The 18,114-nt window shown below is 41.3% G+C and overlaps 1 protein-coding gene across 1 annotated transcript; it reads right to left on the reverse strand.

The window, feature by feature from the left end:
• Nucleotides 1–1,618: 1,618 nt before the first annotated feature.
• On the reverse strand, nt 1,619–6,803 carry LOC306886059 (coiled-coil domain-containing protein 177-like; the record flags this gene model as incomplete). The annotated part of the gene is made up of 2 exons (XM_079442923.1): nt 1,619–1,670; nt 4,297–6,803. 2 exons carry the CDS (start codon nt 6,801–6,803, stop codon nt 1,619–1,621), a joined length of 2,559 nt encoding a protein of 852 aa, XP_079299049.1.
• Nucleotides 6,804–18,114: the final 11,311 nt, after the last annotated feature.

Raw genomic sequence — 18,114 nt, forward strand, 5'->3', positions numbered from 1 at the left:
ATAATTCATAATTCAGTAAGGGGAATCTACACATTGTATCTACACAGTGTGCCGTCATAGTTTGGGACTGTGTGTCTTTCTTATTGTGTCCTTGTACATGTAAAACACTGTAGGATAATAGAACTATATGAAATGTAAAATATTTGCTTTTGGTAAAAAATAAACTTATCTAAAAACACATAGCATTTTTTTAATGATTTTATATTTTTACACTCAATAGAGGAAACAGTGCGAGCTCAATTTTTTATATTTATTTAATTTTTTAATTTTATTTAATTTTTACCTTGGTTCAGAAATGTTATTTTCTAAAAAAAAATCCCCATAGGGATTTTTAATAAGACTTTGTTAAAAAATTATATGCCATGAACCAAACCAACCAGCCACGAGGTGAATCACAACATTGCAAACTTTGATTTGAAGCAAAAAAGTATTTGAAAATCAGACCAAAAGGCTACAGTAGAAGGCCATGTATGCCTGAATAACAGCTTTAATGAGTGAAAGAACTACAATCCCATGAAGCATTGGAAATTACATAATCAAATTATCAATGATGGAATTAAAGATTTAAAGAATTATGGATTAAATATATAAACAATATATTTTATATTTATTGCAAAATATACATATACACAAATGTTTATATAGTTTGAGAGTGTAGGGAGACTGACTCAGGCTTTCAAAGGCTTATAAGTTATCCTTAAAAATCAGTTTTCAATTGGAGAAATGAATGACATTTTTACTTTGGAACTGTTGCATGTTAGAGTTGAGCCAAACCTGTCTATCACAGGACAGAGATCACAGGATTTCAGCTAGAACTGAATTTTGACAAAATATGTAGTTACAGCTTAAGTTTATTAACCCTTCCAAATTCTTAAAAACATTATATATAACATTGTTATGTCCAGAATAAATAATTCAATGTTTTCTTTGTGTTTATTTATTTTTTAATACAGTATGCTATTTTCAAAACTGAATTGTTGGTTCTCAAGTAAAGTATCACCCTGCATGTCACTTTTTATTAAACTAGTAATAAAGCGTTTGCAGCCAGAAAACATATTTTCATTACAATTAACAACAACAATAAATAATAATAATACAATTGAAAAAAAAATGGTGCTGAGATGAAAATATAATTAGATTTGACATTCTTTTACACATCCTACAATCATGTTCATGTCACTGCTGTCAAAATTTACTGCAGCAAAATTGATATGCAGAAATGGCCATTTTAATGAAAAAATCCGTTTTTATTAATATGTAATTAACACTTACTTTGTCACTAGCCCTAAAAAGCTTTGTTATGAATTACATTCAGAATTATTTTTGTCCATCTTCATGATTATTAGCTTGATTATTATTGAACACAATTCTGCTTCCATTTAAAAAGCCCCTAAATTTAACTCATGATACAATAATGTATAAAAATGAAATTGTTTCTTTGGGCTTTTTATGATATTAAAAGTGGTGTTGACATGCCATCTGGATATGCAGGAATTAAAATGGCTTCAGTGTTTATTAAACCTTCCAATTACGTCATGCTGAGTCAACTGAGTCACTGCCAGAAAGGGAATTAGGACCCGTGATCAAAGTGAAATTTCCAGTCTCTTGGGGGTTATTTTTACTGAATCAGGCCACAGATGTCAACATCATCATCTTCTCCACTCCCAAACCTGTATCAGAAAAGACAAACCAGATAACAGTCAATTATTGCAGACAAACTTTGCATTTCACTCCGTTATATAAATGATTAAGCTGCAGTATCAGACTTGCTTTCATAACAAATTTGGAAAGATTTTGATAGAATATATGTGTTATACAGTTATCATGCAATAATTATCTAAAGAGCCTGTACGCAGAGGCACTGAAAAATGTGCTAGCCCTAAAAACAGTTTTTGTCCAGGTTGTTTGATTGCTGTACAGTACAAAAACACCTGTGACAGATGGCTGCCGTGACAAGCATCAGTGTGGGTTAAGCTCCCATAGGAATTTAAATGCCTGCTGCAGTGCTTTTCTCATCGATGTGAGCTCTCCTCCAATCCTGTCCTCTAGATATGTACCACAATGACATGGCATTTTTAGTATAATGGGTGTTTTATGAATAGTGTCCTGTGTCTTATATGTTATATTCCTATGCCTACTCACAATAAAACGTAAATACCAAAGTGTTATGTAATATGAACAGTTGTATTTGCTTCAGTGTTCTTTCATTATCATCACACAAGCATTATTTTAATGTGATGATATAAGGACATGCATTAAACATTAATGTCCAGGCAATGTTCAAAATAGCAAGCTGTATTCAAAATTGCAATACTGCTCCAACTATTTCTGTAGTATAGCTATGTGTCCTGTGCATAGTATGAATGTCCTGCTCCCAAAACGTGCAGTATATGAAAAAAGGATACTTGGCACATTGTATCCCACAATGCAATGCACTCCACTTTCTCTATTTGAGTTATTTTATTGGACTGACAAAAGTTGACATTTTAAAAAACTTAATAAAAAAATGCTAATTAATCATATTTATCGTACATAATTGTATTCGCATGCCATGTGTTGAGGTAATGTCATGTTACAATAATGTAGCCCTCAGAAAAAGAAAATGATTCTGATGGAATCAGTTGTATTCGGTGGTCAAATATTTCTGAATAATTAGTATTGATGTTTAGTGTTTGCATTAATGACTGGATGATTGTACATTACACCGTACATGCCTGGTCTCATGGCATAAACGTACCTGGGGGCACTTTTTAGCGAGACCGTTTTTACATTTTACGCACTAAAACACGGGTTCAGTACATAAACACTGGCACGTATTACATTGATATAGGTACGTATTGCTTTGTTTTTATTACGTTGCTTCAGCTACGTATTACGGAGGTTCAGAATTTAGAAATCCAGGGACTGTCGCTAAAAATTAATGGTCTATCGTGTTGGAAATATGCCCTACACTAAACCCAACCCTAAACCTACCCGATAGTGTTAACAAATGCAAAACTGATATAAAAACGTATTTGTTGATGCAACGGTGGTATTTGGACTTCCTTATATGCAGATTTTAACTGTTTTGTCGAACTGTAGTTACACGGGATTCGAACGGGAGCTCCTCATCTCTCAAGTACGTCTCCGTATTCCATGAGCTACCGAACAAACCTACTGTCTATGAAAACCCATACAAATGAAGCTGGATATGTGTGATGCTAACGTTTAAAAGCATCAGTTTTCAAATATACCAGCATATTAATATTGTGTTGAAGTCATAACATGATATTCTTCAAGTAATTGTGCGAAAATTACACTTCATTAATCGAAACTCTGTAAATTTGTGTGAAAAGGAATAAAAGGTGTATGAATTTTACTGGCTCTAGTGTTCATTTCTTTTGGAAACTGCAGTGATATGTATTTATCGGTACATATTTCACATCTCGCTAAAATGTTCCCCCAGGTACGTTTATGCCATGAGACCAGGTACTGTTTCACTTACTATTTTTTTAAATAGTAGACAGTATACAGTGTATATGGCACAGTAAATAATAAGCTAGTATTCCATTCTGAACATGCCTATGAGAAGTAGAATACCAAAAACAAAGCTTGTGGGGGAAAAAAAAAGAAAGAAAAGAAAATAGCACACCTGAAGGAATGCAGGGGATGTCAGTATGGATTTGAGCCCTGATGGGTCTGTTGCTGACCAAAGACTCCTGTGCTTGATCAGCAGTTACACTGTGCTGAGATCATTCTTTGTCATGTCCTGATTCTAGGATGTAATGCTGGGTCAGCATTTAGCTAGAGTTTAGTTTACACAAGTCAAGTCATGGCTCACTCTCTTATGGCCTAGATTCCTAAAACAAGTCTCCCTCAAAAGATTTACTCTGGGAGAAGAATCCCGTCCCCTTTCTTTAAGAAATAAAGCCACCCTTAGAAAGAAGCCATCACTGTTGTCATAGTGCCAAACTTTCTTGTAAACAATGAACTCTTTATATACAGTTCTCAAAGCAACACGGCTGCCAATTACAAAAAAAAATCATGCCCCGACATATGATCATCCACACATTAGCACAGTTCTTAGATTAACATTTAAAAGATATAAATACAGAAAAATATTTCTTTAGATGACATGATGAAAATGATCCAGCATTAGGAATAAATTAATCTTTAGATATACAACACTTGAGGGCATGACCATCAATATTGTTGCTGTAGTTTGGTGATGAGGCTAGCATGTAGGCTCAAGTACAGCTTATTTCTAGACAGATGTGCATGGAAAGAGCAATTAGGTTGCACACTTGAAGTGCTCACTTCTCAACTAAATTTGCATTTAACTGAGCCTCCAGGGCCATCTTGTCAAAGGTGCGCATGTTTGTCTCTTCACGAACACGATCCCGCACGTGGAAAGATGCACGGGCCACGGATCGAGCACTTTCCAACACAGCACGTTTTTCTCTGAAAATCTGTTCACTTTTTTCCAGTTTGCGCTCAATGGACTGCAACAATTCTTGGCGGCGCTGTTTCTCCTCCTCTTCTACGCGTTGACGGTTAAGCCTTTGGAGTCGTTCTTTTTCCTGCCTGCTTTGCACCACACGTTGGGCCTTCTCCCGTGCCCGCTCTTCAGCTACTTGAGTGGCTTGTTGTGCTCGTCTTTGGGCTTCCCTAGCCTTTGCCTCCATCTGTTCCTTCTGCTTTTGCTCACGTAGCTCAGCAGCCCGTCTTGCTTTCTGGATCTGCTTCTCTTCTCGCTTAGCTTTCTCCTTTAACTCTTGCCCACGTTTTTCTTGTATCTGCTCATAGTTCTCCAAAGACCTACTTAGCTTCTCTTTAGCTATTCTCCGTGCCTCTTCACGCTCGTCCGCTTCACGACGTGCAATCTCTTGGATAAGAGCTGCATGGCGCCTCTTCTCGGCACGGTTGAGTCCACGACGCTCCTCTTGAATTTGGTGCTCTCGCTCCTGTCGCTTCAACTCAGCGATGGTCAGTTTCTCCTTTAGCAGCAGTTTCTCTTGCTCAAGAATAGCAGCTCGCTCCTCCTCCAGAGCTTTAAGGTTTTGCTCTTGTAACGCCTTCTTGTGTTTTTCCTCACGAGCGGCCTGTTGCATTTTCTGCAACCGGCTACGTTCTTGTTGCTCAGCCAATTCCTTCCAACGCTCCTCATTTTCCAATGCTTGACGAAGTTTTGCTTCTGCAGCCTCACGCTCCTGTTGGTTAAGCCAGCGCTGCCGGGTAGAAACTTGTGATTGCCATGCACGTTGGCACTGCTGCACGGCCCTCTGTTTCTCTCGTTCTTCACGTTCCCGTCGCAGCTCCTCTATTCGCCGCTCACTGTCCCATTGCAGGTGTGCTACATAGCGTGTCTGGCTCATTATGTCCTCCTCTTGGTACCTGGCTAGCATTAGTGCAGCAATCTTTCGGTCACGCTCTGGAACAGCTTTAAGTCCACGTCGTTTCACCTCTTTCAAAATGCGCTCCACTTTTTGCATAGTCTGTGGAGAATGGCTAAGGTCTCCCAAGCTCAAACTGCGACCCATCAGGGAGTTAAAGGTAGCTAAAGTGCGGGCACGAGGGCTTGATGTCTTAGCCCAGTGATCTCTTGCCCCTTCCCAGCTATAGGAAGAGGAAGCCGATTCAGAGGAGGTACATGTGGTAGTTGTGGTGTTCGTTGTTGAAGCAGTAGAGGAACAAAACGTATCACGCCTGCGTTGCAAAGACTCCAATGAGTGGCTTCTGCATCTAGCCTTTGATTTGGAGATGATGTGCCCGTTATGCTGAGCAAACGTATTTGTAAAGCCGTTGGCAGGACTTTGGACAGCAGATTTTGATACTATTGGGGCAAGTGAGGTTGGTGTCCTTGGAAACGAAGAAGGTTTTGGCATTGATCTGGGAAAAGTGTTTGGAGCCTTTGTATGAGCACTGGAAGGTTTTTTTGAGCCCTGACTTCCTGAAGCTGACTGAATCGATCGTTGGATTATTGAAGGTTTTGGACCTTGAGGTTTTCCTGCAGATTCTACTTCAAAGGACTTAGATTTTTTTGCAGAAGCTCCTTTAACAGTAGGAGCAGAGTTCACTGGACTGGCTTTTGAGATGGGAGAAGAGCTGGATGTGGACACTGTAGTAACTTGTCCTGACCCTGCTGTCGTGCTTTTAGGGGCAGTTGATGTAGATTGTTTTTTGGGTGCACCACTGCAAGTAGGTGTTATTTTGGGGGCTGGATTTGTTAAACTGTGATTGGTTTGTTGAGACAATCCAGCATTTACAGTTTCCTCTGACTTCTCTGAAGCCAAAGGACCAGGATTATTGTTCAGAGCTGCCTGCAAAATTCGCCTCTTCTCCTCTCTGATAATCCGCTCTCTCTCCTCTCTGCAGTGTCGGAGTTTAGCATGTCTATCCCGCTCATATATCTCAAACATTCCTGTGGCAACACGCATACTCCGGCCGGGTGCCTCACGGGCAAAATCAGAAAGTGGACGAGACAAAAGCTCCACAGGTTTCACTCCACATCGTGCGCATGCCTCGAGAGAGCGAGGGCTTGTCAGTACATACCGACTGCCTTCTGCAACCGGTGAGTCAAAATTGTAAAGGTCCAGATGTAGTTTTAACTCTTCTGGTTGACTGGTTTGCTGCTGGCATGGTTCTTGAGGGCTAGGTACAGGTTCAGTACGGGGCTCTGTCTGTGGGCCGGAATCCACACTAACATCTTTCTCTCTATCATCACCTGGCTCAGGTAGACATGGTGCTTCAGAAGCTGCAGCGGGGCTTTCAAACTGGGCCCCTCTAAATTTACACTGGTCATCAGGTTCCAATGGGTCCACCATGGTTCACTGTATAAAAAAACAGAACACACAAAAAATGAATACTGCAGTGTGTTTCAATAACAGTGCTGCATAACCCACAAGCAGATTTGTGGAATTACAGGGATTATTATGTTCTGTCTAGAGATCAAGGCTTAAGAGTGCTATCTAAGGTTGAGGGACGCCACAAAGCTTGTACATGCATGCATATTTTTTACGCTCTGCTTCTGTATGTGATGACGGTTCCAGCCTCAGGGTAATTACATAAGGTTACACATGCATGCAATATTAAAGAACTCATGCAGTTGCTATTTTTGGAGTCTGTGATTCAGATGCAATCATGCATGTATGTAAAACCATTTCAATATGTATCATCTCTGCACTCTACATCTATCTATCTATCTATCTATCTATCTATCTATCTATCTATCTATCTATCTATCTATCTATCTATCTATCTATCTATCTATCTATCTAATGCCTCTAAACCTCAATAATGCAGTTACTCACTCAAAAACAGAAATGTCACAATTTTGTCATTTTTTAATGTCAAAATTATGTCATGTTTTTTTCGTTCACTCCACTCTTGTGTAGGCTATGTGTATCGCAAGCATCGATAAACAACATAGTTTTCTAGGCCCCAACAAGACATATGTTGTTTATACAGTAAAGAAACGCTGATTTCAAAGAATCATCTAAAAACACATATGCTCAAAACAGCCTCTCACATCGCAGATAGTTTCCAGAGCAGATGCTTTGATTTCACATACAGTATGCGGTCCCTATCACACCCAGCGCAATAATATCTGATGACATGAATGCGCTAGAAATCACTTGCCCACAAGAACATAGGGCACGACGATATCGCAAGAATCACGACCATAAAAAAAGTCTTACCGCTATCAGGGCCCACTCATTCAGTGCGGATCTGATATTTCCCCTCTTCTTCATCAAATGTGTTTTAGATTCTGTGGACGGTTCTCGTCTGGTTCTTTCCTGCAGCAGTCATCTCCACCTGCTGTTTGACCCTCGCATCCCTGACCGTGAAGCATCCGTGCTCCGCCTCCGTGTGACTGCGCTCTAAAAATATCGCACACATTCAACCCTTTGTCCCCCTGTTATGACCATATGAACGGAGAATAAACGATTCCGCGTTGCTGACGAATATGCTCAATGATGGCATGTTATGCATTTCATTTATATAGCCTATCGGTGTTGTTTACACAGCCTAAAATCAATATTGGTTGGTTGTTCTGCAAATAGCAATAATAATAGCCTATAATATTAATCTATCATTAAAATAAAAATTTTCGGTGCAAATTTCGCAAATGCTACATTTGAATTTCCCCAGCGGTTATTTTGGAGAATATGATTCTGACAGCGGCAGTCTGTTCAATGATGTAGTAAGTACATCTATACACTAGGGAGCGCAATATGCACAAATATATATTTGAAGGTTTTAAATGAACCCTACATGGATACCCGAGCTACTCTTAAAAATGTGTGAATTTTGCATTAGATAACTAAATATCAAATCAAAAGATATCTGCAAACACCGACCACCACATTTCCTCAGAACTAAGTTCATATTTGTTTGTTTTTTGCAATTACAGTTGTTCCCACAGTAATTTTTATGGGATTTATGAATTAATGTAGGAGTTCCCCTGCAGATAACACACTGACACCTGGTCTTAGAATAGAGGGAAGCTGAGAAATCAAACTGTGATAGAGGAAGTTAAGATGATTTATACAGCTTTGTACAGCTTTATCAAAACAAATGTCCAAGTATATTTTTTGAAGATATGATGAGCAGTTAAAACAACTCCTCTTGGCATCCATGCAACAGGGATTTATGAACATCCATTATATTCATAATTGTGTTGCTCTTATGAAAAAAAACAAAACAAAAAAACATAAGCCCATTTCACTTTCATTCTACAGAAAATGCGGCCAGTACTTATTCCAAGAATCTAATTTTTGTTAAATGGAAGAAATAAAGTCATACAGGTCTGGAATGACATGAAAGTGAGCAATTAATACAACATGTTCACTTTCAGGTGAACTATTTCTTAACTGTTCAGAAAATAATGTCACAGTGAAAGTAATCATGACAGGCTGCTAAATTTCATGACATTCATCCAACAATAACAAATCTTTCCATTATCAGTTGTGCTAAATGAAATTCAAAAACAAACTCAGGATGCGTTTGGATTCCGTGGGTGTCTGGAGAGACTTTTTTTACAGAATAGGATTAGATAACTGGAGGGGGAGTCTGTGGTGGTGACCCACTAAACTTCTGACCCGGTGTAAGAACAGTGCGAGTTTAATTGACCCCGTCAACGGACTCCCATCAGAAAAGCTGTGAGCATGGGGTGACATCAAGGAACGTGCAGGCTGCCTTGTCATTTGAGGGCATGGGGGGTTTAGGGAGATATAGTTCACTCTTTTTTGTTAACAACTGTTTATTGAATTTTATTCTGTGGAGCACTAGTACAAAACAAAAAGCAGTTGTACAAATTTAGATCCCACCCCAACCCATCTCACCCCCTGATAGACTTTAAAAATATATATATAATAATAATAAAATTAAATAAAATATTCTGTGGAGCACTACAAAACAAAAAGCAGTTGTACAAATTTAGATCCCACCCCAACCCATCTCACCCCCTGATAGACTTTAAAAATATATATATAATAATAATAAAATTAAATAAAATATTCTGTGGAGCACTACAAAACAAAAAGCAGTTGTACAAATTTAGATCCCACCCCAACCCATCTCACCCCCTGATAGACTTTAAAAATATATATATATAATAATAATAAAATTAAATAAAATAAATAATAATAATAAAAATATATTAATTAACATTAATAGATAAATAAAAATAAAATAATTTTTACAAAGATTTTAGAAAAGAAGACAACATTAAAAGCTGAATGCCATGAATTAACAGTTTTCGCGTTAGATCTATGTATACGAGAAGTAGAGAGTTCCTTCGATATAATGTCCAACAAATACACAGTCCAGGATCGTCTGTCCATTGTGTGAGGAGGATTCCAGTGGTTGACCAGCAATTTATTTGCTGCTGTGAGAGCAGCTAACAGTAAAGATCTTTGTTGGACGGACAAGGTAAAGTCCCAAAAGTCATTCATGAAAAAATGGCGCCTAAAACTCCTTGGGAACAAAGATTACACTTAGAAGAAGATGACAGATTCATATAAAAATGTTTCATTGGAATCAAGTAAACCCTGTGCAGCAATTTCCAATGAATGATTTGGTGATTAGGGTTTTTAGAAGACAATTTAAACATACCCCATACCTGATCGGAAAGTAAAACATGCACATCCTCATTAAGTTCCTTAGCCCAAACAGTAGTAATAGATAAAGGTTTGTATGAATGCTCAAGAAGAAAGAGATAGATGACTGAAGCAGAGGAGGGAGATTCCTCAGAAGGAAGGATTAGTTTGCGCAAAGGGTGAACAGGCAGTTGAGAGTTCTAAGGACCCCATATGCCCATAGGGCTTATCTTATACGCAAATACATAAAAACGGAGGTGCCTGGCAGATTATATTGAGTTTTAAGATTCTGGAAGTATTTTAAACCCCTATCATCATAGATATCTCCCAGAGTGTTTATTTTACTATGAGTCCATTGCGGACAATGAAATGGAGTACTGCCTGACAAAAGGTTATTATTGTGGAAAATTGGTGAATGCCTATGCCATTTTGTAGCTAGTTGTGAACATCTTTCAACATCCCTCCATGTGGAGAGGAGGTGGGTTACAATGGGACCAAACCAAGATTTACACTGCCTAAGCAGAACTCCCGAAAAAACAAGATGCATCTATTTATATGAATAAACAATAGATTCCTCAATTGCTCTCCAAGACACAGGAGGGTCAGGATCAAACCAAACTGCTAAAGGGCAGAGGGAAAAGGCTTGAGCATACAGTCTAAAATTAGGGAAAGAAAGACCTCCATGTATAATACGAGGACGTTTCCCATCCCATATATACCGTGAAACACATGCATCTAGTTTATTCCAGTAGCCAACCGGTGGAGCGAGAGGAATCATGGAAGAAAAGAAAGTAAAGAAATACGTGGGAGAACATTCATTTTAATCACCGATATATGGGCCTGAAAAGAAGTAGGAAGACGAGACCAATTTTCCAAATCTGAGGATACTTTGGCTAGAGTACCATTATAGTTTTTTTTTAGACGATTTCCTGCAGGGAAGGAAAAACATCTATCCCCAAGTACTTAAAGTTTTGAACCAATGGAATAGATGTACAAAGGGACATGGAATCAATTTTAGGATTGAAGGGAAGTAAACATGACTTACTCCAATTAATTTTAAACCCTGACAGAGATCCAAAATGGTCAAATAAATTCAGCACATGAGGAATAGAAAGTGACGGCTTCTCCAAAAACAATAAGATATCATCAGCAAACAAAGAAATATGATGATGAGTATTCCGTATATTTAAGGGAGAAATAGTTTCAGATTGTCGGACCACTTGAGCTAAGGGTTCCAAGGATAGGGCAAATAACCGAGGAGACAGCGGGCAACCTTGACGAGTACCTCGATGTATAAAGAATGGGTTAGAGCGAACAGCACCTATGAGAACAGTGGCTGCTGGATTGGCATACAGAACTTTTTCATATTTATGAAACTCGATCCCAGACCCAGATGCTGTAGAACCGCCCATAAATAGTTCCATTCTAGCTGGTCGAAAGCTTTCATCGGATCTAGAGATAATACTGCGCAAGGGGAGGACAAACTATTATTTTAATTAATAATATGATGTAACCTGCGTAAGTTATTCGAAGCAGAGCGAGATTTAATGAATCCTGGTCATGATGAACTAGCCTATACATAAATTTCTCTAGACGACAAGATAGTACTTTAGCATATAATTTAACATCAGTCCCTGTCAAAGAAAGTGGCCGGTAACTAGAACAGGAAGTTGGATCTTTATCTTTTTTTTAACAAGAGAGAAATAACAGTTATATTTATGGATGGGTGAAATGAGCCTCGAGTAACTGAAAAATGTATCATATCTAACATGAGGGGTCCTAAATCCGACCAAAAAGTAGTATACAATTCGATTGGAATGCCATCTATGCCTGGGGATTTCCCCTTGTTCACAGATCGAATTACTGACTCCAGCTCCTGAAGAAAGATCGGTTCAGCCAGGTATTCCGAATCTGAATCTGACAGCCTAGGTAAAGTCAGGATCAGCATCAGCTGAAGAAGTATAGAGGTTAGAGTAAAAAGAGTGAAAGGCGATATTAATGTCTTTTAGGTATGTCATAATGAGCCCAGATTGGGTTTCACAGCTGAAATATTAGCAAACTTTTCATTGTTGCGTAATCTTAGGGCTAAAAGGTGGCTTGGTCTACTCCCTTGAAAATAATAATTCTGCCTGGATCTTTGAATCAGGAATTTTGCCTTGGATCTCTGTAATGAATTGAGTTCGGACCTAACCGCCATGATTTTACTGAGTGTATTGTCTGAGAAACAACGCTATTATCTCTAGTCAGATTCTGGAGCTTTGATTCCAGTTCAACTATCTTTTTGTGTCGGTTTTTCTGAAGGAAAGAAGCATATGAAATTCAGTTATTACTTATGAATCCTTTAACTGCATTCCACAGTGTTCGAAGGATCATCCACTGAACCTTGGTTAATTTCAATAAACTCAGCAAATTTATTTCTGAATTGACTGCAAAAGTTTTCATCCTGTAACAATTTAGGGTTAAATCATTATCTAGTGGCACGAGATGGTCGAGGGATCAAAGATAATCAGGATAATCAGCACAAATTTCCATCATGATCCGACAAAGATAAGGAACAGATATCGGCATCACGAACAGCTGAAGATAAAGAAGTAGAAATTAAAATATAGTCAATTCGCGAATAGGATTTATGAGTAGCAGAAAATACATATCATAATCAGTAAGCGATACTGTATGCACAATGAACTATGAATTAAGAAGTGAACAGTGAAAGATACAGTCACCTAACCATTTAGAGCATCTCTTCTATCCGATTAGACAACAAATGTCCAGCTGAAGTTCACTGAGAGTTGGTGGATGAAAGGGATCTGAGAAAATCTCTTGCTTCTTCTGGGGAGTATAGCATTTTAGGTTCACCTTGATTGAGAATGACCTTCAGCTTTGCAGGATAAAGGAGAAAATTCTGGATGCCTGCGTCTCTCATCTCCTTCCTAATTGGCGCAAATGCACTTCTTCTTTTTGCGGTGACCGGAGAAAAATCTGGAAAGAAAGCGCTAGGGGAACGCCACCAGCGTGACCGCGTTCTGAACCAGAGTGTAATCTGTCCAATGAATGGACGAGACGTCATAGGCGGGTGACGTCACTGACCGGGAAGCATAAAAGCATGTGCGGTGGAGCCGGCGTTTGCTTTTTGTCATTCAGCAACCGCCTATCTGTCTGTGTGTACTGTCCTTGCATGTTGTGAGTCTTATTTAGTGTTGTACATCTGTTTGAACACGTTATAAGCTCCAAAAAGCAACATGTCTAAGAGTGCTCATAAAATAAAGCACTTGGGCGATAGTAGAACACATTTCAGACCGTTTGTTCCCCCTTGCCGACGCTACATCACTGCGGGGGATACTCACGAGCTGTGTGTGGTCTGCTTGGGAGCGAGTCATGCTGAGTCGGCTCTTGAGGGAGCCGGCTGCCCGCATTGCGAGCTTCTGTCTTTGCATGCACTTCGCTCCCGGAAGGCTCTCTTTCGCGAGGGAGCCTTCGTCAGCGTTCCCCACGGTGCTGGTCCCGCTTCCCCCGAGGCGGGGCGGCGGCTGCACTCGTGGGGTTCGCAAGTGGATCTGGTAGTGGGAGGTGAGACGGGCCAGTCCCTATCGCCTTCCCCGCCTATCAGACCCAGCGGCCGCTCTCCGGCGTCAGAAGCCCGCTCTGCGGTTTCTTCCCCCCCAGGGCACGGCTCAACGTTTATCCTCTCTTCCTCCGAGGAGGTTGAGATGGAGAGCGTCGATGAGGCTTCGCACCCTCAGCCGCCCCAGTATGAGGAGCTAGTGGAGGTTGGAGGTGGAGCAAGTTAAATATTAATTGGCCCGCCAAGACCTCGGTCGAACCGCAGCCTAGTAAACTCGATGAGAGATTTCTGTGTGTTAGGCCATCACCGTTTTCCCCCGATCTCCACACCGAGGTGTCGGCCCATTCTTGGCCCGTCTCTTCATCTCCGCCTCAGGTAATTATGGTAATGTTCTGTGCGCCAGGACGAGGTCAGCCTACTTTTGGTAGCACCGTTCTGGCCGGGCCGAGTATGGTTCTCAGACCTGATTTCTCTCCTCGACGGCTCTCCGTGGGAGATTCCCGTCAGGAGAGATCTCCTCTCACAGGCGGGGGGCACTATCCTTCACCCCCGCCCGGAGTTGTGGAAGTTGTGGGTGTGGCCTCTGAGGGGGCGCAACTCATAGCTTCCGGTCTCTCAACCGAGGTTGTTGAGACCATCCTCCAATCCAGAGTTCCCTCTACGAGGAAACTGTATGCCCTGAAGTGGAAACTTTTCACTTCTTGGTGCGGAGACCGCCACTTTGACCCAGTTAACTGCCCGATTGGTACAGTGCTGGAGCTCCTGCAGGCCCGTTTCTCCGCAAGGGGTAACTCACTCCACCCTGAAGGTTTACGTGGCAGCTTTATCGGCCTAACACGCCCTTCTCGGTGGTCTTACAGTGGGTAGACACCCCCTGGTTACACGTTTCCTCCGCGGTGCCCTGAGGCTAAGGCCTCCAGTACGATCCCGTGTCCCTACGTGGGACCTGGCTGTGGTTTTAGAAGCTCTCTGTAAACCTCCTTTTGAACCTATCGAAGAGATCTCTGATCGCCTTCTTTCTATTACGACTACTTTCCTGTTGACGATTTCGTCTCTTAAGAGAGTTTGGGATTTGCAGGCCCTTTCAGTGGCCCCTTCTTATCTCGACTTTGCACCTGGTTTGGCCAAAGCGTTTCTCTACCCTCGAGCGGGTTATGTTCCTAAGGTCCCCTCTTCTACTCCACGGCCTGTCGTACTGCAGGCCTTCAGTCCTCCTCCCTTTCGGGAGCCTGACCAGCGGAAGCTTAATTGTATGTGTCCAGTGTGAGCACTGGACGCATACGTCCACAGAGCTGCCCTGTGGAGAAGGACGGACCAACTGCTAGTATGCTTTGGTCCTCCTAAGCGGGGTCTGCCTGCTTCTAAGCAGACCCTTAGTCGGTGGATTGTGGATACTATTTCTCTGGCTTATGAATCCACGGGTCTCCCCTCGCCTATGGGGGTTAAAGCCCATTCTACTAGGAGTATGGCGGCCTCCAAGGCCTTTTTGGCAGGGGTTTCGATGCAGTATATCTGCAATGCTGCGGGTTGGTCCACGCCCCTCACCTTTGTTCGGTTCTATGACCTTGATCTTAGGGCAACTCCTGGCTCTTCTGTTCTTTCGCCCTCGCTGTGCTCCTAGTGATACACACAGGGCAGGTATTTGAAAGTCTGGTGGCGTGGGCTTCTCGTTCCCCTAGCACTGTCGATGCAGCTCGAGTTCCTGGAAGGGAATGTCTCGGGTTACGTATGTAACCCTGGTTCCCTGAAGGGAACGAGATGCTGCGTCTCGAGGCCATACTTCCTGTATCCCTGCAAGTGGTTGCTTCACTCCTAGAAGCAAACGCCGGCTCCACCGCACATGCTTTTATGCTTCCCGGTCAGTGACGTCACCCGCCTATGATGTCTCTCCCATTCATTGGACAGATTACACTCTGGTTCAGAGCGCGGCCACGCTGGTGGCGTTCCCCTAGCGCTTTCGATGCGGCATCTCGTTCCCTTCAGGGAACCAGGGTTACATACGTAAACCCAAGACGTTTTCCCCGGGGCATGAAGTCTGGCGGCCTGCAGAATGAGCTTCCTGTCCGTGTACCGCAGCAGTTTAAAGATGAAAACCCATGGTTTAGCGAGATTTGAGGAGAGCCTTGTGTACACGCGATGCGCTCGCTCCACTTCAATCTCTTTCCCCGCCAGAGACGGGAGCCACGTCGGTAGCGATCTTTTCAAAGAGCCCATAGGGTTGCCCTTTTCGGAACCTTCAGGCAAACCAATCAGACGCAGATTGCTGCGCCTATTGCGATCCTGCAAGTCCACAACCTGTTGCTCGAGCGCAGCAACACGTCTATCGTGATATGCAACAACTTTCTTTTGTTCTCTCATCTCCCCTGTAAGAAGATCCAGTTTAGAGCATAGCGACTGAACAACTGACATGTGAGAAGCGAACTCGATCCGCATTGCCTTCAACTCGGTTCTTAGAATGTCCTCAAAGTGTGTAACAGTGTTCGCCATCTTGTCCATCATATCGCTTGCGGTCGGTGGCTTGGATTTCTTCTTAATCGGAGAAGCCGATGGAGACAACTCTTGCTGTTTACGACTACATGCCATCAGGTAAAGCACCCCCAATGAAGAAAACTTAAAACAAAACGAAAAAATCAGCAAAAAAATGTAAAACGTACGGAGCTCTACTCGAGTGCGACTAGGTTCATGAGCACGTCACATGTCTCCTCCCGACGTTTGAGATATAGTTCACTCTTTACAATAGCATGCCCCCAAAACTGTGCTGGGGGTCAGAGAGAGGTGAGGTGCATGGTACAGTGATGGAACTTGTTGGGGTTGGCTGATGGAGACATATGGAAAAGTTTCTATGCCTTAATCAAGACCTAACAGTTTTTTTCATCTGGATTGCATTTCAGTTATGAGCACTATTATGATGGAATCTCCTTCTTGAACCATGATGTCATGTCTAAATTACTGCTAACAAATAGAAACCTGACATACTGGAGTGTAATGCCAGGGTTTTGTAGAATCCTCATGTTTAAACTTTGATTATTCACATAATCCAGTAATTAAAGGCTAACTGCAATTCATTGGACTCAAATTTTAATGGTTGGATTTTAGAAATGGTACATTGTGGATGGATAATACAGCTTTGCTCAATATTATTTTAAATAATACACTGTATTTGGTAAACATATGAATTTGATTATTACATTAGAACATGTTATCTTTCCGCATAGGACTGTCTTCCGGATAAAAAGTAACAAACAAACAGTTGAGATGCATAATATATCTTGTAGAAATGATTCATTATGTTTTTCAGTACTCTTTTTATGAATAGTAAGTTCTAAAGAACAGCTTTTATTTGAATTAGAAAAATCTTTACTGTATATATAGTATATAATGATATAATAAATAAAAAGAAAACAAATAGATAGGATAGAAAAAGAATAGAGAATGCTTGTTTTGTATTCATAATGTGTAAAGTTCAACACAAAATAATTGCCATGAAAATAATGTTGATTGTAAAAAATTTCCATTAGGCATAAAAAAGCTTATTTTTCTAAAAATATATAAAATAGTAAACTTATTCATTTATTTACTTATTTTTCCCACCATTTGACATATTATTAAAAAAATAATACTATGCAGGCCATAGAATTAACTACATCCAGGCTTAGGACCCAGCGTCCACCTGGCAGCCCTGTCCTTGCGAAAACCGGGACCTCTGAATGCCCCCAGTTCACATTTCTAGCTTGGTTTTGCCAACAGCAAGGGCCACGCTTTGCTGACATTTTGACAACTTTGCGCTCTCGACCCCTTGCTCCTTCCCCCCCTCCTCCATCGGGCTGGCAAAGAGGGAGTGAATCCCCCCCCTCGCCGGTGGGGTGAAGGTCCCTGGGACCAAGCTGTTAATTCAATCAGGAGGGTGGTATGCTCAATTAGGCACTCATAAGGGCCTAGGAAGGGTCTGAGGCCCCAGCAGAGGGCAGGCAGCCCTACCCCTGAGAGCCATTAATTGTGGATGACATTGTGTAAACACTTGAGTGAATAGGCGGTGCAGGTGTTGGACACACTACTCGTTGGACACTGTATCAATGGTTCTTTTCACACCCCGCTTTCCTCTGAACCTTCTCTTTTTTTTGGTGTCTCAGTCACTCTTTGATTATCAGAAGAGGCAGTTGAAGGATAAATTGAGGAGGTTGATGTTGATTTCAAATATCGGTTGATATTTGTGTGTGTGTTGAGAAGCATCCTTCAAAGGTGACCCCAAAGAAGGTGTAAAAAAAAAAAAAGTCAGTGACTGGACCAACTCTTTGTCCGGCCTGGAATCACATGGCTCCTCCAGATACGGGAGCTTGTGAAAATTGCAGCCAGTACATTTAAAAGACATGGAATTCAACAAATGAAAGCCAGATGAGGGACTTTAAAGTGAAAGGGCTCTGCATTTGACCTCGCATTCTCTTGTTTGAAGTCCTCTCTCTGTCCATGTCTTTT

This window comes from Barbus barbus (assembly GCF_936440315.1).
Source record: "Barbus barbus genome assembly, chromosome: 20".
NCBI lineage: Eukaryota > Metazoa > Chordata > Actinopteri > Cypriniformes > Cyprinidae > Barbus > Barbus barbus.